General features: G+C 40.3%; 1 protein-coding gene across 2 annotated transcripts; it reads right to left on the reverse strand.

Annotated features, from left to right (window-relative positions):
* Positions 1–1,386: 1,386 nt before the first annotated feature.
* mcm6.2.S (minichromosome maintenance complex component 6 S homeolog) lies at positions 1,387–20,284 on the reverse strand. Of its 2 annotated transcripts, XR_005964450.1 has the most exons (18): positions 20,086–20,284; positions 10,032–10,178; positions 9,799–9,909; positions 9,271–9,520; positions 8,780–8,945; positions 8,108–8,253; positions 7,811–7,961; positions 5,818–5,959; positions 5,530–5,671; positions 5,277–5,384; positions 5,030–5,185; positions 4,222–4,350; positions 3,982–4,143; positions 2,978–3,107; positions 2,734–2,895; positions 2,496–2,644; positions 2,142–2,380; positions 1,902–2,083 (listed from the first exon to the last, which is right to left on the reverse strand). XR_005964450.1 is itself a non-coding variant. In NM_001087121.1 (17 exon segments), coding segments are annotated over 17 exon segments (2,478 nt in total). In that variant the 5' UTR covers positions 20,196–20,248; the 3' UTR covers positions 1,387–2,263.
* Between the last annotated feature and the right edge of the window lie 1,044 nt (positions 20,285–21,328).

Raw genomic sequence — 21,328 nt, forward strand, 5'->3', positions numbered from 1 at the left:
ATGCATCAGCTGCTTGAATGCTGTTTCCTCTGTGGTTGTGTTATTGCTAGATAGTTGGGCAACCGCTGAGTCCACTTTGGAGGCCTTGTCCCAAACTTTGTTGTTCTTTCTGGAATAGGGTAAGTATTAAGGAGCTGTTGGATTAGTGTGAGACGATGACCTGTGAAGGCTCTAGACTTTTTGGGTTGAACACCCAAGACTCGGTCGGCCTTTGATGTAGCTGTTGCCTCATCCTTAAATTCTAGTGTTGCCAGCATTTCACGTAATAGATGTTGCTGTGTTGGGATCTGAAATCGAACGGTATTGATGTTCGTTGTCTGAGTCCTTTAGAGGAGTTGGCCTCTAAACTCAATTGTGCCCTCCGTTTCTTACTATGGGCCGGTGGTTGGCTAATGGATGATTGAATTGTAGATTAATCCAGTCAAATAATTCCTCCAATTGAGGTGGTTTTACGGATGTGGAAGGTTTTTGGTCTTGCACATTGTTAATTTGAGTACTACCCTCAGTATTCTGTGATGGAATAGGGTGTGGGGATAGTGTTGGTGCTGAATCTGGGGGTTCGGTAAAGTCCAGGCATATCCCTTGTTCCCCTTTGCGTAGTGTATGTTTGCACCTCTTGCACTTTTTGAACTGGCTATGAGATCTCTTCTCAGTTGCCTTTCTAATTTTAAGAGTTGTAGTGGTATTGGCCATGTCTTTGCTAAACTCCTCAAGGGCCATATCTGTTTCCATGGTGTTATTTGAGCTTCTTTATCTGTATGGATAAAGTAATGCAACTTAGTAATTATGATCTCTTATATGCCCCCTTATTTGCCTGCATGCCTTTTATAGAGGAAATATCAGCTGCCCAGTATATGTGTATATATATATGTGTGTATATATATATGTGTATATATATATATATATATATATATTGTCGCCTGTTGGCTGTGATATTATAGTGGCTGCTGCAAGTGTTCTGGTCCCTTATACTGTAACAGGGTTACCTTAGTGAATTGAGAGCTCTTAAAGGAAAACTATACCCCCAACAGATAGTTCATATCATATTAAGTGGCATATTAAAGAATCTTACCAAACTGGAATATATATTTAACTAAATATTGCCCTTTTACATCTCTTGCCTTGAGCCACCATTTCGTGATGGTCTGTGTGCTGCCTCAGAGATCACCTGACCAGAAATACTACAACACTAACTGTAACAGGAAGAAGTGTGGAAGCAAAAGACAACTCTGTCTGTTAATTGGCTCATGTGACCTTACATGTATGGTTTGTTGGTATGTTTGTGAGTGCAGTGAATCCTACGATCCCAGGGGGCAGCCCTTATTTTTTAAAATTACAATTTTCTATTTATGATTACCCAATGGCACATACTACTAGAAAAGTATATTATTATGACATGAATTATTTACATGAAGCAGGATTTTACATATGAGCAGTTTTATGCAATATCTTTTTATAGAGACCTACATTGTTTGGGGGGTATAGTTTTCCTTTAACATAAAGTCTCTGAGTTGTGTTCGGTCTCTTGCGCCTGTTGCTGTCTGCTCCAGAACTTGTGCACAGCACGCCTGATCAAAATGTCGCCAAGGTCTCCGAAACCCGGAAGTGCGGCAACTAGCAACAATCTCAATGTATAAGTGCCTTCCTTTCGGTGAACAGAAAAACTCCTTGCAACAACCAGAGAGAAATGAACCTTGCGGTTCGGTAAGCGACACAGTAATTATCTCTGTGAGACTTCACGGTGTCCCGGACTCCCGGCGACTTCGGAAAACAAAGGGATCCAAGTGCCACCCCGTCAGCGATTTACATTGTAGCCGGCGGGAGGCAGTTCGGGGCAATAATCTCCCCCAATTTGAGCGTGTCTCTGCCCCTTAAGCAATCAGTCACAATTTAACAGTATCTACAAATAAAAGTTTATTCAGAATTTGAACATAACTAAGACACTTAGCAGTAGATCTAAAAGTCTCTAAAACATCATAAAATGTGATGCTTCTAAAAGTATAAAAAATTAAAGGCACAAAAATTCCTCTGTAAAACCAGTTGAGAGCTTTCATAAAATGCCAGGTTGAGCAACCAATTAAACCAGATGCCAGGTTGAGCAACCAATTAAACCAGATGCCAGGTTGAGCAACCAATTAAACCAGATGGCAGATACTGTATATCCTTGGGTAAAAAAAAATCTCTAAATGAGAAACAGAGTGTACATTTCCAAATAGGAAAAGCGCAAGTCTTGCAAATGAAGTCTGAGGCACAAAGCAGCCTATTAATCTTCCAGTATGTAGTTGGGATTAACCACAAGGTAAGGATCCTCTTCTTTTGCTACGTTCTCGTCTTCTGTGCCTTTTAATCCAGTTTGTATGAGCTCAATCAAAATTTGGTCCTAAAATAAAAAAGAAACCCAAACGTTAAATGAAATGAGACTTTTAGTATTAAGGCATACCTGTAACTTGTACCTATTTGGTAAAACGGTTACTGCCATTTCATGGAATACTTACATAGTGCACAAGTCTGTGAATAACTTTGTCAATGATTTGCTTCCTATTAACGAGCTCCTCTTCCGAGTCAATTTCTGACTCAATCTCCTTTAGGTACCAGTTAATGAGTTCACTCTTTCTCTGAGAAGTTTCATTTTCATCATCTTCATCTATAAGAAAGAACAAACTTTAGTGTTCTTCATAGCAACTCTGACACTAAATGATTCCCCGCCATCATTTAGTGACTTGCACAACTCACCTTCAATCTTCCTCAACTGCAGGACCAGCAAGTTGGAGATCCTTTTGTATTCAGCAAAATTAAGACGCAAAGATGGCTTTGGGGGAGCAGCATTCGTCTCCTCAGCATGCCCATTAATTCCATTTATGTGGCCATTAACACCATTGGGAACATCAGCATCTCCTGCAGTCAAAAAATTGGAATTCAATTTTTTTTTAAGGCAACCAAACTGAAAATTAAATAAATAAATCTGCAGGTAATTTACCATTAATGCCCTCCTGAGGTTCCTCTACCTCATGTTCATCCTCTTGATCGAGGTTGACATCCGGAGTTTCCACCCTGATGATGGATTTGTTCAATAACCGAAATGCTTCCTTTACATGTTTTGGCTGCACCTGTTGCAATGGAATGGAAACACATAAGGATTTGTTTCTTCTGCTCAGATGATTAGTGAAATCCAAAACAGTAATGCCATCAGCAACAGAAGAATGAGTACCGCACTAGATGAAGTAATACAGCTCCTGGGTGACCTTGTGACTGTCTGCACTTATTGATCATGACAAGTCACTTGTGTTATGATCCCAGAGTGATTAATAAATTACACCTCTCCATGGGGCTGCTGTTGCCTCTCCTTTAAAAAGCCCTCCAGTCCATGATATTTTTTTGCAGAGTAGCCACTGACAGTATCTTCAGAGATTCCCAGGCATGCTCTGTACCTTTGTAAGACACTCAGACTTGGTGCATGTGCAGTACAGAACTTTTGTGAAGAGTTTGCTACTGCTCATTTGCCAAGCCTAAAGATAAACAGGCGATGCGTAAGAAGTTGGGGGAGGAAGGTGGCAGCGAGCCCTGTAGAGAAAACAGACCTAACAAAACGGTACCACCCCAGAAACTCAGGCCTTCATCAAATAGACTACCAAAGGGTCTAGTTTGTGCCCAGGGTATAACCTGTCGCTGAGCAAACTGCCCACAACTTTTAGCTGTGTGACGGTCATCCTAAGAAATGTTGGGCTGTTATTTTATGTGCAGAGGTCTGCAAAACAGATTTGGAAGTGAAATGTTACCAGAACCCATCATTCATCTATCTTCAAAACACATCTAGGAGCTTTCCCAGAAGGTTTAAACACTAGCTAAATAAAAAAATACTAGCTAGATAGGACGACTTATTTAGAATCTATTTTAGTATACAGTTAAATGGCAATGGTAACACTGCCCTTTGTAACAAATGACTTAAAACAATGGACAGTATGACCACGGAGAGTTGCTAACCTCATCACTGCAGTGCATCCTTGCCATGCCTTCAGACAATCTGATCATGCTTTCCAGCTGCCGTACAGTAATCCTCCAAGCAGATTTAGTGACTCCTGAGCCATCTCGCTGCCTCAGTCGCTTGTACTGCTCCACTATGAAGTCTTCTGACTCCTTAGAGATCTGTGTGCATTAAAAACAGTATTAAGACAAACAGCATACAAGAGGGGAAAAAAAAAAAAGATTTTTTAACAAAATTACCTTAGGTTTGAATTGCCTGGCAAAAAGAAGATATCTCCTGACTTCATCCAGTGTATATACTCTATCAATTGATTCCTCAATCCTGGAATGGAGGTCCACTATACGTCGGGCAATGGCGTAATCGGTCACCTGAAAATCATTAAAATTCTAAATTAGTTCTAAATTAGTTCTAAATTAGTGCACCAGGCATATCTTATGTTACTAAAACCCCACATCCCTCCTGTATTCTTGCTCTTCCTATAATAGCTTCATGGGACTTCTGGTCAACAAGCTATTCATGTATATTCTTATGTTGTTCACTACTAAAAAAAAAAAAAAAAAAAAAAAGCCATTGTGGTAAATCCTGGCTTCGGAGCTAGGAAAACCTAGGTTCGGTTTTGCTATTCATTGGTTGCCTTAGAAGTCGCTAAATATCCCAGCACCTGACAGACTTGTAAGTTTCACAGGACATGGACTGATTGTGTGAAATATCTGTGTACAGTACTGACAGTAATACAGTAATTTAAATTGCCTTCATTGTGACAAGGCAGATACAGAACTATGTTTGAGGTTAAAATATCTTTCCACAGGTTCATATACAGAAATGTAAAAACTTTCCAAACACTACCACCTTGTGGACACCAACAAGTCTGGAGGAGATACCAGACAAGAAAAAGAACAGGGAGCAACAATTCAAAGATGAACTATACATTTTCCTCAGTTTTGCATGAACTAGTCCCTAAGTAAGGTAAATGGCCAAATCAGTAGCAGAGCACCCATAGTGTACAGGATAATTGCTTCAAACCAACCTCTTGCCAAAGTTATTTACCTCATTGCACTCATCCACAAGAATGAAAAATAGATCAAATCTGGACATGATGGGAGCAGACAAGTTCACATTCTGCTTAAGTGACTTTGCTCTATCATAGCGGCCCCCTACAGGGTTCGCAGCAGCAAGGATGGAAGTCCGAGCATTTAGTGTAGCCTGGGAATTAATAACAAACAATTTAGAATGGTATGAAGCACAAATATATAAGGCCCTGAAGCCACAATTTTTCAGAGGAAAAGAACATTACCTTAACACCAGCTTTGGTAATTGAAATAGTTTGCTGTTCCATTGCCTCATGAATAGCCACTTGGTCCTTTGTATCCATCTTGTCAAACTCATCAATACAACAAACTCCCTACAGGACAAACACAAGGAATTAAGCCTGACTGCAAGATGCTAAATGGATATTTTGAACAAACAAAAAACATGCATAAAGATTTAAAATTAACTCTTGGCAAGCTGTTCACACTTTGCAGCAGCAACTAGCTCAGTATACTCACATTGTCAGCAAGCATCAGTGCTCCAGCTTCAATCACAAACTCATGGGATTCTTCATCTCTCACAACGGCTGCTGTCAGACCGGCAGCAGTGGAGGCTTTCCCACTAGTGTAAACCGCACGGGGACTGAACTCCTCAACGTGCCTAAAGAAACAACGATCATTAGCTCAATTAAAGAAAAAAAAAAAAAAGTTTTCATGTCCCAGTGCCCTCTCCAATAGCGCAGTTTCCTTAGTTGTATGCAAAAGCACAGATAGAGACAAAGATTTCAGACTGCAGAACTTACTTACTTGAGGAACTGGCTCTTGGCAGTACTTGGATCTCCAACAACACAAACATTAATGTCTCCACGTAAAGATGTGCCCTCCATAGTTGATTTAGGGACACCCCCAAACAGCATCAATAAGATTCCCCTCTTCACTTCATCATTACCTGAATAAGCAATGGAGCATCAGATTAGAAAAAGCTTCTAACAAACTCACACAGTATTATAAAAACCCTGGTATGACAAAAAGACTCAATTTTGAGAGAAAAGAAAAAGAAACCCCACCAATAGTTATGATTCTAAAGTTGTCCAAAAAATTCTAAAAAATTATGTACCACAATTATTTAATGACAATAGTTCCTAAAGAATTATAATAAGATTATAAAGTGCCAGTGCCGCTATAAATTCATCCAAAGATAGAAAAATTCATTATTTAAGTAAAGTGCAGTGCAATAATTTAGAATATTAAACCCAAAAAAGATTTTGATTTAAAAAATTTTTTTTTATAAAAAATGACCAAACATGGTAGTGGGTTAAAAAATGCAGTCACAATCCAAAGAATTAGATGGTAGAAATTGGAAAGAATAGATGGTGGAGTTGTCCCGTAAACTAGCTACCTGATTTTTTTCTAGAGCCTGGGACACCACAAAGATAAGGCAGGACAGGGTAACCGGGGCTGTGGCCTTGGTATTTAGCTTGCCCTAGATGTTTACAAGAGGCTAGATAACCCTAAAAAGCCACAAACCGTCGGCCCCTTAGAATAGAAGGAAGATTACAAGAGGTTGTATAGGATAAGAGAGGATTTGACCCAAAACTTTCTTGCCCCCACTTCCGTTGAAAGAACCCAGCCAGACTATTATTAATAGATCGATTTTACAAAAAGATTCAATTTGAGCACAAGAGGATTACTAGGAACGCCGACGTACGTTTCGCTGAATAGCTTTGTCAAGGCGAAAATGACGAGCCTCACCGGTGTGCGTGTAGAAATAGACTTCCGCAATGCGCGTCACTAATCTGGATCCAGATTTGGGTGGGAGTGTCAAGATGAAGTATACCGGCGAGAAGTAAGAGAACTAAGTTCGGCGCTTGCGTGATGACTGTAACCTCGCGAGAGGCGAGATCAATGACGCGAATCTCGCGAGAGGCGAGATTAGTGACGCGCATTGCGGAAGTCTATTTCTACACGCACACCGGTGAGGCTCGTCATTTTCGCCTTGACAAAGCTATTCAGCGAAACGTACATCGGCGTTCCTAGTAATCCTCTTGTGCTCAAATTGAATCTTTTTGTAAAATCGATCTATTAATAATAGTCTGGCTGGGTTCTTTCAACGGAAGTGGGGGCAAGAAAGCTTTGGGTCAAATCCTCTCTTATCCTATACAACCTCTTGTAATCTTCCTTCTATTCTAAGGGGCCGACGGTTTGTGGCTTTTTAGGGTTATCTAGCCTCTTGTAAACATCTAGGGCAAGCTAAATACCAAGGCCACAGCCCCGGTTACCCTGTCCTGCCTTATCTTTGTGGTGTCCCAGGCTCTAGAAAAAAATCAGGTAGCTAGTTTACGTGACAACTCCACCATCTATTCTTTCCAATTTCTACCATCTAATTCTTTGGATTGTGACTGCATTTTTTAACCCACTACCATGTTTGGTCATTTTTTATAAAAAAAAATTTTTTAAATCAAAATCTTTTTTGGGTTTAATATTCTAAATTATTGCACTGCACTTTACTTAAATAATGAATTTTTCTATCTTTGGATGAATTTATAGCGGCACTGGCACTTTATAATCTTATTATAATTCTTTAGGAACTATTGTCATTAAATAATTGTGGTACATCATTTTTTAGAATTTTTTGGACAACTTTAGAATCATAACTATTGGTGGGGTTTCTTTTTCTTTCTCCCAAAATTGTGTTTGTTGTTCTGACATTTAGTCAGACCTCAACTAATAGTTGTGAAAGATCTTTTCTGTGTTTGAATAAAGGCACCGTTTTTTAAGGTTACATGACAAAAAGACTCACCATGCACAGTTGGGAAGAGGCTGGTGCATAGGTTATGGTAAAGGTTTTTGTCTTGACTCATTTCAAACACCTTCTCCCACTCCTTCACGGACATCTGGTTTTTGATGCTCTCTGCAGTCATGTCCTCTTCATGTAGATCCTTCCCACCAAACTGTGAAAGGGAGGGAAGGTAATTCCTGAGATGTAATAATAAGCTTTACAGTATATATTTGCCATTTTACCTTTAAGGAGGCATTATGTGAGCCAATAAAGATAACATTTAAAAAGTGGTACAAAAGAGACAATATTGCTACGTACTCTTGGGTTGGTTGGACAGACATAGCATGCGAGGAAGACCAGTTTATAGGAGAGATCTCGAACACCAAGGGCACGAAGACCTTGGACACCTTCTGCCTCATACCCTTCTCTTCCACCCACCCTGGAGCTGGTCTCTGCACGAACACCTGTGAGGAAGAGTAGTACCATCACAACACTTGCATGGGTCTCAGAAGAATTAGAGAAAAAGAGAAAAAAAGCCAAAACCCACAAAGCATAAAAAACAGGTATTTTACACGTATTAAAAAAATTAAAAAAAAAAGTGACTTTTTTCTATTTACTATCAAGTGATCACACATTTTGTGATCGCGCAATTTGAAGCCCACCAACTTCAATGTGTTTAGCGACTTCTTTAACTTTCACAAATGTTTGGTGAAGGGAAACAGGACAGATTTGCCCATCACCATACATTGGTCATAATTGTCTAAAAGTTGAGCTGCAGGTTGATGGCAACTCTGGACACAGACAGCTGCCCGACAGGATAGTAATTTTTTTTTAAGGCAAAAGCAAAAGGAGGAATCCTTTAACAGAAGCTTATATAACAGACATCTAAGTTGCTATTCAGAATGCACCCATGAAATCATTTTCAAGTTGTCTCTATACTGCCTTATGAAAGTCCTTAAACACCATCAGATCAGATTATGTGCCAAGTACCTGGGGTTGAGAGCTGAGAAATATCAGGCACAACAATCAGAGATCCAGTGAAGTCACACCTATCCCCGGCCTGACACGATTCCACAGCTTCAGCTCGCAGGATCACTTCAACACTTCGTGGAATGCTGCCTCTTGGAAGCTCTGCCTGCGTTTCCTGAATACGGACCTGCATCCAGAAAATAGCTTTCTTACACATGCCAGAGGACTTAAAGCTGTGATAAGAACCCCAGTACTTCTAGAGCTTTAACCCTTCAGAAAACTTTTTATATAAGCACTTATTTGTACTCTGGGGTGTATAAGACCATAACACAACCATTAAAATATGTTTTACTATAAGAAAATTAATTTCCTTTTCTATATGTTTTAAATTATAAGTAAATACCAATGCTTTATATTTCTAATTGTACAGCACTAAATCCCTTATAAAACATATTTTGGTAATATACAGACTGCAGAAAATAACTCATTAATAAAACACAACACTTAATTACCTTCTGGAAATCAACAAATCTGGACTTGTTTGTATCCAACATGAACCTCTTTCTGTTGGCGCACACTGGATTCCTGCAGATGCTTGGCTGTGTGTATTTAAACTGCTGCTCTACATCCCTTACCAAGGTCTGGCAATCCAAGCAAAGAAAGGTTCCGCTGACCAGTTCTGGGTGGACTGGGTGAGTCCGAACCACCTGACCGCTGATCCGCAGCAGTGAACCAATGCGAGGGGTAGTCAACTCTCGAATTCTAAAACAAAGTAATGGCAAAACTTTAGTCACGTCAAAAAACTATATTTTTACAAGCTCTTTTGAGAAGGGACTTTTATACCTTTTGCATCAGTTCAATGTATTCACCAAGTTAATGTGCAGCGCTGTTGAATATTTGCTTTATAAATAATAACATATAAATAATTTATATATTATAATAATATAAGTAGAGATTTCTCCATTACTTTAGTAGCATAACAATCCCTCCCCTCCACATGAAAACTAAAGTTTATCCTGAAAAATTGTTGGGAGTCTTACTTATGTCTGGTAGGAAGCTCCTGGAAGGCAACATAGAATTCTTTGTTCTGTGGAATGTTGCCATGATCTCGGGCAAAGGCTTTAACTGCTCGACAGAGGTACGGATACACCCTTGAGGAGGAAAAAGCAATCACTTTTATTACCACTACAAAGGATGGACACCCAGTTGGTAGAACACAAGATTTCTGGGATGTTTGTTGGGTTCATGCAAGAAGGATAACTCTTAAACTCACCTATAGAACTCTTCCTGGATGGTGGTAGCGAGTTGCTGATTAAACTGTTCCAAATCAACAAAGCTGACAAGCAGCGTATTTCTCTCCGGCCTGATCAGTTCCTCTGCATCACTCTGGTACTTCAACTCCCCATCGCTACCCCGAAACCTATAGGCAAGCGTATAATTGTTAGACAGTACAAGACAAGGAAATAATTTAACAGTGCGGTAAGTAGTCATTTGCATATATTCTATTATCAAGGTTACGAGTGGTTAAAGGTGAACACAGAAGCCTTGGTATCACTGAGCACTGTCAAACAATATGTGATATAGAGTTTGTGTCAGATGCAGAAGCCCAACAACTTCTCCAAGCAGTTCTATAACAAGTGGTGAAAAAGTAGCTAGACAGATCCACTGCACCACAAGTTTTTTTTTTATTTTTTATAATAATGTGGCCAAAGCAGAAATTCCCTTTATTTAAAAATTCTTAATTATTTATTGCAGGAAAATGCAACATGCTGCATCTAAACAAATACATTGCACACACAAATTTCCAGTGTGTAAGAGCCCTTAGTCACCCCAAATATAGGAACGGAATATTACACATGCTGGTCCTTGGACGGTGGGATAATAGTTAAAATTATTAGGGATAATGCCTTAATTAAACTAGAGGGAACCAAGATGAACCCTATTCAAGCAGCCATGCAGATGTGTCAGATCTTCCATACACACAGTCAATTTGGGTGCCTAGCAAGAATAGTTATGGAACACTTGCTTTTACACAGACCTAACGCCAATGGGCAACAATCTTGGATTTCCTGAAACTATAGCTACGGTGAGACCAGTAACACACATATTATGGTACATCGCTAAAAAGTTCTTACACTCTCCTGATACAAACTAAACTTGATCAGGTTTCCTGCACTATATTACCCATATAAAGCATTTGCTTCAGCCATCTAGAGGATTACATGTACCTAAACATTTTTTTCTGCCATAACTGTATTGATAGAAGCTGAATTTTTTATTTTAATCTAACTAAACCAGCATACACACCAACAGGTGAACTGGTCCAGAGAATAATTCAGTATAAGCCCTGCCTTTTCAACCACACAGAGTCCCACACACGATGACTAAGGCCCAATAGCTAGTGACTACCTATGGCATCTTACAGCAGTAGTCATTGGGGAATCTGACCTGTCTCAACTCTCAAAACTGAGAACATCCACCTAAATGGCTTGAAGTCTATGGGCGTCAACATTTGTTTGATGCACAACAAATTTTTTTCACCCATTGGAGTTTATGGGTGTCATTTTCACAGCAAACCTCTGCGAATAATTTCACTCATCACTTTACAGCAGCTGGACTGGGCAGATTTCCAGTGAAGGCCGAGATGAAAGCAGTCTGCTAGTTGAATACTTTATGTACAAGGTAGGGCTGATAGTGGGATAAAGTCAGGTTTGAGGGAATAACGAACAGTAAAGAAATCACAGGATGCCCAAGGCACAGTAGAAATAAATCAGACAGGAAGAATTCTTTTATTAGAATAATTTGCTCTGCCGTTGTTGCCATGCATGTGAAAAATAAAGGCTTTTATTTTAACCCTTTAAGTGCCACAGAACGTAGAATCTACGTTCTGTGGAAAAGTAACTTGAAATGCCACAGAACGTAGATTCTACGTTCTGCAGCACTTCCGGGTTGTGGAGCGGAGGAGCGGCTGTTAGAGCCGCTCGCTCCGTTCCGCTTCGATCCCCTGCCCCTAGGCAACGAGCAGAGCAGGGGATCGAGTGGCCCCTGGGGCGCGATCGCCCAGGGGCCCAAAAGCAGCAGCAGGCACGTGTTACTTACGTGTCCTGCTGCTGCAGCCTGCACTGCGCCGTTGATCTCCGCCCCCACAGCACAGGAACACGAGGATCGTCGCAGATGTCTTCCTGGGACCCCTCCACATCGTGTGCAACAGTCTTCAGCGACTTTTTCAGGTTAGTGCAACAATTACACACACAAACACACCAACACACACTTATTACAGTAATACACACTTAGATTCACACTTACACACACATTTTTGGGGATTGGGGGGGTCACTTACACTCACTGCACTTACACACATGTGCACACACACACACGCGCACATAACATGTAATTTACCATTTGTACACACGCACACGCACATACATGGCATTGTGGCTTTTTTTTTTTTTTTTCTTATCGCATCGTCTCTTTTTTTGGCTGAAAAAAATGTTTTATTGCCATTACGAATAGCGTATTCGCTAACCGTACTGTGCAATATCTTTTGTATGTTATTTCGGTGATTATATTGCAATTTTGGGTATTTTGGTGCATTTTTAGCCATTTTATTGAATTTTTAGCCATTTTATTGCATTTTCAGCTCTGCATATGTTGTGTTCACTTGTTTCTAGCCGTATAACCTGTTTGGCCCAGCTAAAATATTCAAACTGTGATTCTGACGGCCGATAACACTATTCTGGAAAAAAAAACATTGATTTTTGTGGTTTTATTGGATTTTTTTTCATTTCACTCTTTACTGCCTTATTTTGTTTTGCCTTGTAAATTTTATCTACTATATATCCATTTGGGGGTCTCTGTGCGCCACATAGTTTGGTATATCTATGCATATTGGGCATCAAAGTGTTCCGTAGACCCCTGGCGTTCATATTTAGGATGTTTTATGCTGATACGTTACGAAATGTGGGGCATATAATGGGGTAAAATTCAAGCTTTGTGACGATTTTCAGAAATTTGATAAAAACCGTTATGTTCAGCATTGCTTTGCAGTTTGGCAGTTTGTAGTAGAAACACTTATTGACCCATATTGGATTCGTCAGAATGTGTACTTTCTGAAAATATATGGTTTTCTGGGGTCTCTGTACTGTTAGGGGGGTCTAATGTCGCATAATACACACACCAGGTGCTTATATTGCAGCAGCCAGAGCGTCAGCTGTGAAAATGTATATACACTATTGTCATTTGGTGGTCTCTGTGCGCCACATAGTTTGGTATATCTATGCATATTGAGCATCAAAGTGTTCAGTAGACCCCTGGCGTTCATATTTAGGATGTTTTATGCTGATACGTTACGAAATGTGGGGCATATAATGGGGTAAAATTCAAGCTTTCTGACGATTTTCAGAAATTTGATAAAAAACCGTTATGTTCAGCATTGCTTTGCAGTTTGGCAGTTTGTAGTAGAAACACTTATTTACCCATATTGGATTCGTCAGAATGTGTACTTTCTGAAAATATATGGTTTTCTGGGGTCTCTGTACTGTTAGGGGGGTCTAATGTTGCATAATACACACACCAGGCGCTTATATTGCAGCAGCCAGCGCGTCAGCTGTGAAAATGTATATACACTATTGTCATTTGGTGGTCTGTGCGCTACATAGTTTGGTATATCTATGCATATTGAGCATCAAAGTGTTCAGTAGACCTCTGGCGTTCATATTTAGGATGTTTTATGCTGATACGTTACAAAACGTGGAGCATATAATGGGGTAAAATTCAAGCTTTGTGACGATTTTCAGAAATTTGATAAAAACCGTTATGTTCAGCATTGCTTTGCAGTTTGGCAGTTTGTAGTAGAAACACTTATTTACCCATATTGGATTCGTCAGAATGTGTACTTTCTGAAAATATATGGTTTTCTGGGGTCTCTGTACTGTTAGGGGGGTCTAATATCGCATAATACACACACCAGGTGCTTATATTGCAGCAGCCAGCGCGTCAGCCGTGAAAATGTATATACACTATTGTCATTTGGGGGTCTCTGTGCGCCACATAGTTTGGTATATCTATGCATATTGGGCATCAAAGTGTTCAGTAGACCCCTGGCGTTCATATTTAGGATGTTTTATGCTGATACGTTACGAAATGTGGAGCATATAATGGGGTAAAATTCAAGCTTTGTGACGATTTTCAGAAATTTGATAAAAACCGTTATGTTCAGCATTGCTTTGCAGTTTGGCAGTTTGTAGTAGAAACACTTATTTACCCATATTGGATTCGTCAGAATGTGTACTTTCTGAAAATATATGGTTTTCTGGGATCTCTGTACTGTTAGGGGGTCTAATGTCGCATAATACACACACCAGGTGCTTATATTGCAGCAGCCAGCGCGTCAGCCGTGAAAATGTATATACACTATTGTCATTTGGGGGTCTCTGTGCGCCACATAGTTTGGTATATCTATGCATATTGGGCATCAAAGTGTTCAGTAGACCCCTGGCGTTCATATTTAGGATGTTTTATGCTGATACGTTACGAAACGTGGAGCATATAATGGGGTAAAATTCAAGCTTTGTGATGATTTTCAGAAATTTGATAAAAACCGTTATGTTCAGCATTGCTTTGCAGTTTGGCAGTTTGTAGTAGAAACACTTATTTACCCATATTGGATTCGTCAGAATGTGTACTTTCTGAAAATATATGGTTTTCTGGGGTCTCTGTACTGTTAGGGGGGTCTAATGTCGCATAATACACACACCAGGTGCTTATATTGCAGCAGCCAGCGCGTCAGCCGTGAAAATGTATATACAGTATTGTCATTTGGGGGTCTCTGTGCGCCACATAGTTTGGTATATCTATGCATATTGGGCATCAAAGTGTTCAGTAGACCCCTGGCGTTCATATTTAGGATGTTTTATGCTGATAAGTTACGAAATGTGGGGCATATAATGGGGTAAAATTCAAGCTTTGTGACGATTTTCAGAAATTTGATAAAAAACGTTATGTTCAGCATTGCTTTGCAGTTTGGCAGTTTGTAGTAGAAACACTTATTTACCCATATTGGATTCGTCAGAATGTGTACTTTCTGAAAATATATGGTTTTCTGGGGTCTCTGTACTGTTAGGTGGTCTAATGTCGCATAATACACACACCGGGTGGTTATGTTGCAGCAGCCAGCGCGTCAGCCGTGAAAATGTCTATACATATTGTCATTTGGGGGTCTCTGTGCGCCACATAGTTTGGTATATCTATGCACATTGGGCATCAAACTATTTAGTAGACCCCTATGTTTATATTTAGGATGCTTTATGCTGGTAATGATACATGGACAATACGTTGCTGGAAAGTTGAAGCTTTGAGGCAATTTTCAGATATTTCACCAAAACCGCCAAATTTGGCAAAGCCTTGCAACTCAGTAGTTTGGAGCAGAAAGGCATGGGTACCCATTTTAGATTCTGTAGAATGTGTACTTTCCAAAAATGTATGGGTTTGGGGGGTAAACATATATTTCTGTGTTTTTACCCCACAAAAATGCAGACAATGTGCTGATTTTTCATTAGCTGACGTTACCCACAGGACAATTTGTATGTGCTAACTTCATTTTGGGGCCTCTAAATGCCATATACTTTGGTAAACCTATGCACAGTGGGCACCAAACTGTTTGGAGGACCCCTGGCAATCACAATTTGGGTGCTTTTTTGTGATACGTAATGATACATGGGTGATATGATGCTGGATAGTTGAAGCATTGAGGCAATTTTCAGATATTTCACCAAAACCGACAACTTTGGGAAAGCCTTGCGACTCAGTAGTTTGGAGCAATAAGGCATGGGTACCCATTTTAGATTCTGTAGAATGTGTACTTTCCAAAAATGTATGGGTTTGGGGGGGTAAACATATATTTCTGTGTTTTTACCCCACAAAAAATGCAGTTAATGTGTTGATCTTTCATTAGCTGAAGTTACCCACAGGACTATTTGTATGCGCTAACTTCATTTTGAGGCCTCTAAATGCCAGATACTTTGGTAAACCTATGAACAATGGCCACCAAACTGTTCGGAGGAACCCTGGCAATCATATTTAGGGTGCTTTTTCTTGGTGCATAACGATACATGGGTGATATGGTGCTGAGAAGTTGAAGCTTTGAGGCAATTTTCAGATATTTCACCAAAACCGACAATTGTGGGAAAGCCTTGCGACTCAGTAGTTTGGAGCAGAAAGGCATGGGTACCCATTTTAGATTCGGTAGAATGTGTACTTTCCAAAACTATATGGGTTTTGAGGGGCAAACATATATTTCTGTGTTTTTACCCCGCAAAAATGCAGTCAATGTGTTGATTTTTCATTAGCTGAAGTTACCCACAGAACTGTTTGTATGCGCTAACTTCATTTTGGGGCCTCTAAATGCCAGATACTTTGGTAAACTTATGAACAATGGCCACCAAAATGTTCAGAGGAACCCTGGCAATCATATTTAGGGTGCTTTTTCTTAGTACGTAATGATACATGGGTGATATGGTGCTGGGAAGTTGAAGCTTTGAGGCAATTTTCAGATATTTCACCAAAACCGACAACTTTGGGAAAGCCTTGCGACTCAGTAGTTTGGAGCAGAAAGGCATGGGGACCCATTTTAGATTCGGTAGAATGTGTAATTTCCAAAAATATATGGGTTTTGGGGGTAAACATATATTTCTGTGTTTTTACCCCACAAAAATGCAGTCAATGTGTTGATTTTTCATTAGCTGAAGTTACCCACGGGACTGTTTGTATGCGCTAACTTCATTTTGGGGCCTCTAAATGCCAGATACTTTGGTAAACCTATGAACAATGGCCACCAAACTGTTTGGAGGAACCCTGGCAATCATATTTAGGGTGCTTTTTCTTGGTGCGTAACGATACATGGGTGATATGGTGCTGAGAAGTTGAAGCTTTGAGGCAATTTTCAGATATTTCACCAAAACCGACAATTGTGGGAAAGCCTTGCGACTCAGTAGTTTGGAGCAGAAAGGCATGGGTACCCATTTTAGATTCGGTAGAATGTGTACTTTCCAAAACTATATGGGTTTTGGGGGGCAAACATATATTTCTGTGTTTTTACCCCGCAAAAATGCAGTCAATGTGTTGATTTTTCATTAGCTGAAGTTACCCACAGAACTGTTTGTATGCGCTAACTTCATTTTGGGGCCTCTAAATGCCAGATACTTTGGTAAACTTATGAACAATGGCCACCAAAATGTTCAGAGGAACCCTGGCAATCATATTTAGGGTGCTTTTTCTTAGTACGTAATGATACATGGGTGATATGGTGCTGGGAAGTTGAAGCTTTGAGGCAATTTTCAGATATTTCACCAAAACCGACAACTTTGGGAAAGCCTTGCGACTCGGTAGTTTGGAGCAGAAAGGCATGGGGACCCATTTTAGATTCGGTAGAATGTGTACTTTCCAAAAATATATGGGTTTTGGGGGTAAACATATATTTCTGTGTTTTTACCCCACAAAAATGCAGTCAATGTGTTGATTTTTCATTAGCTGAAGTTACCCACGGGACTGTTTGTATGCGCTAACTTCATTTTGGGGCCTCTAAATGCCAGATACTTTGGTAAACCTATGAACAATGACCACCAAACTGTTTGGAGGAACCCTGGCAATCATATTTAGGGTGCTTTTTCTTGGTGTGTAACGATACATGGGTGATATGGTGCTGAGAAGTTGAAGCTTTGAGGCAATTTTCAGATATTTCACCAAAACCGACAATTGTGGGAAAGCCTTGCGACTCAGTAGTTTGGAGCAGAAAGGCATGGGTACCCATTTTAGATTCGGTAGAATGTGTACTTTCCAAAAATATATGGGTTTTGGGGGTAAACATATATTTCTGTGTTTTTACCCCACAAAAATGCAGTCAATGTGTTTGATTTTTCATTAGCTGAAGTTACCCACGGGACTGTTTGTATACGCTAACTTCATTTTGGGGCCTCTAAATGCCAGATACTTTGGTAAACCTATGAACAATGGCCACCAAAATGTTCAGAGGAACCCTGGCAATCATATTTAGGGTGCTTTTTCTTAGTACATAATGATACATGGGTGATATGGTGCTGGGAAGTTGAAGGTTTGAGGCAATTTTCACATATTTCACCAAAACCGACAATTTTGGGAAAGCCTTGCGACTCAGTAGTTTGGAGCAGAAAGGCATGGGTACCCATTTTAGATTCTGTAGAATGTGTACTTTCCAAAAATATATGGGTTTGGGGGGTAAACATATATTTCTGTGTTTTACCCCACAAAAAATGCAGTCAATGTGTTGATTTCTCAGTAGCTGAAGTAAAGTCCTGATCAATTTGGATGTGCTAACTTCATATTGGTGTCTCTAAATGCCAGATACTTTGGTAAACCTATGCATAATGGGTATCAAACTGTTCAGTGGACCCCTGGCAATCATATTTCAGGTGCTTTTTCTTGGTACCTAATATAGTTTGGGATATGCGGAGCAGCAAAATAAAACCTTTGCAATGATTTTTCAGAATTTTGAATTTTTTTTTGAAAAACCGCTATGTTCAGACAAGCTTTTATGTTTGGTAGTTGGGATTAGAGAGACATAGTTACCCATTTTGTAATCGGCAGAATGTGTACTTTTCAAAAATGTATGGTTTTCTGGGGTAAACCTACGGTTTCAGGAGTTTTTGCCTTGGAATCTAAAGCATGCCGTTTTCTGCCTTAGTGCTTTCAAAATTCGGCAATATACTGCCGGGAGTTTTTGAGGTACAGAAGTCCTAAATCTCCCTAAAACTATACATATCTGGTATTGGCACGTTCGAGAGACATAAGGCTTTCCAAATCAGTTGGATTTTCATCCGTAAAATGAAATATTTTTCTGGTATAAATTGATATACGATGAAAAATGGTAATTTTTCATTTTTTTTTGGTATTTAGCACTATAAATTTTTTTGCACAGGTGGAAATACATGAAAACTCAGGCAGATTTAGAAAGCTCAGTTTCTACCGAAAAAAACAATGTATAGTTTTCCTAGGTAAACTATAGGTTTCCCCTCAGAAAATGCCCCTAAATTGAGAGAGCACAAAATGTTTCAAAAACGGCTGGCATTTCGCGTAACCAAAATGTGAAATTCTGCTGGCACTTAAAGGGTTAATCAGAGTGCTGCCCATTTGAACTCCTAACAAGTATTGTATACGCGTGGAAGGACACGTGCCCCCATGAACCAAGTTGCAGACAAGTGAGTGCACATGTTATACGGTCTCCATATAGAATCCCCAGACAAAAATGCACAGCATCATTACTGGCATTTATTGAACAAACAGAAGCCAAACTCGCTCTTTGAAGATATTTTGAACAAACGGAATCTCTTGCCAGAGCCAGGGGCATAACTACAGAAGAAGCAGGGCCTGCAGGGGGGGGGGGCAGGAGGTATAGGGGGCCACATGAGGCCCTACTAGGGTTGCCACCTTTTCTGGAAAAAATACCGGCCTTCCTATATATCCATCTCTTTTTTCCCTATTAATAACATTGGGATCAAACATCAATTTTACTGGGAAGGCCACCGGCAACCCTAGGCCCTACATACATAGTGAGCAATTTCAACATATTGGGGTATAGTTTGAGATCACCACAGTCCACTATAGTAAAATTCCACCACTATCCATTCATTTCTATGGGATTTCGAAAGGTGTATTTGTCCAAGGATGAACTTTCAGCCATCAATAAACAACCTATAAAAATTAATGGAGTAGCGGAATTTTACCCTAGAGGACGGTGGAGATCTCTAACTCGACTCTATGATAAATATACCCCATAGTGGTAAAAGGAAAAGCCTCTGGTTATGTTGGGGGTCCCTACAATTAATTTGCTGTGGGCCCAGTCACATCTAGTTACACCACTGGCCGGAACTACACAATGAGAACACGGAGGGCGGGGAAATAAGTCGGAGATACGCAGGGCAGTCTTGATTAGAGGCCGGTGGTCCGCATGCGCCTCTCATTGTATGGCTACATTGCGGTGTATGACGCGGTGCCGCACAGACTGCTGGGTATAACATGTGGATGGATTCAGCCTCCTTATAGACACACTATGTAAGGTTGGGCAACGCTGCTCCAGTCGTACAGGATAAACCACGGGCATTAGCTACATGTGATATCCTAGCTGCCAGGGGATGCCGGGAGTTACAGTGTAGCACAGTTTCTAGCAGACAACCCGCGCCCCAGGATATACTATAGCCCCTATTCTTAAACTGTACCCACAAGCAGCCGGCGTACTGGGCCTTACACTAAACTCTAGAGCCGGAACGGTGCCTGTACCACCCACTCCCCGCACTCACTCCTCCAGGAAATCCTGGAACAACTTCTGACACTTCTCGGCCACTTCATCCTTGACTAGTTGTGTTCCGGCTGCCGCGGCGGCGCTCTGGGAAGGATCTACCAGGTCCATGCTGCTCCGACTGATGAGAACATCCGCTCACTAACAACACCGGCTTTTCCCCGCGAACACAGATCACGTGTGCCTGTTTCGCGCCAGTTCTCAACCAATGGCATCGAAAATGGACGGCGTTTTCGCGCCACACTGTAACCAATCGGAATGTGTTCTGTACATAGGGGCGTGAACCTAGTGCTTCGCTGGACTGAAGGAATAGTAAACCTCCGCAATGAGTCCCACCCAGTGGCGATCATGTTAGAATATGTATTGTTAGAATTGTTACGCTGCTGCCCCACGTGGAAGTTCTCGGAATGAGGAGCATCACCTGCAGAACCGAGCTCTTTCGAAATATACTCTTTATCAATTATTTTCCATTATTTATTTTTTTACCGTTTTTGCAAAATCTAAGTTTAAAGTTGCATCTCTGGTGTTTGAGTCTGGCAGCTCAGTAATTCAAGACTCTAAACTGTTACAATTTTATAACATTGAGTTGATACAGCAGCATCTCTGGAGTATTAGCAACTATTGTATCAATTCTAACAGCTGTCTGTAATGAAACCCAGAGATTCTGCTCAGCAGGGACAAAGATAAGAAATGTATCCATTTGGAATAGTTTACAGGGTCGGTGACCCCCCCTTCCCAGAGCTGCTTCAGAAAGTGAAAAATGACACTTTACACTTCAATATTAGAAAAAGTCACACATAGGAAATAAAGTCATTTGGAAAAGTCGTTATTTCTGGTGATCTATCTGAAAACAACTAGTTGTTTGAAGGTGAACCACCCCTTTAATGATTGCTGATTAGCCATGCAGGATTTAATACATTTTATTACAAAGGGGTGAAGTTATAACCCCAAAAAAAGGCTTGTGGGTTTGTTGGGGAAAGCGCCTAATGCCCTGAAATTAGCAACTTTTAATCAATCCGACTAACCCAGAGACCAGTGGCATTAGGCTGCTATTCGGAAAATGTTTCACCCACACCCTTTAATAATATAACAATTGATCAATATATTTGTTCCTATTACTTTTGTATCTCATAGACACACAGATAATATCATACAAAACAAGTTTTCGTACGCTATTCGGTGCGTTTATGGTGGGAAAAGAACCGACCAATATCGGCAGAACACTTGTCGGCTAGTCCAACGGG

Source organism: Xenopus laevis, chromosome 9_10S (genome assembly GCF_017654675.1).
Source record: "Xenopus laevis strain J_2021 chromosome 9_10S, Xenopus_laevis_v10.1, whole genome shotgun sequence".
Classification (NCBI taxonomy): Eukaryota; Metazoa; Chordata; class Amphibia; order Anura; family Pipidae; genus Xenopus; species Xenopus laevis.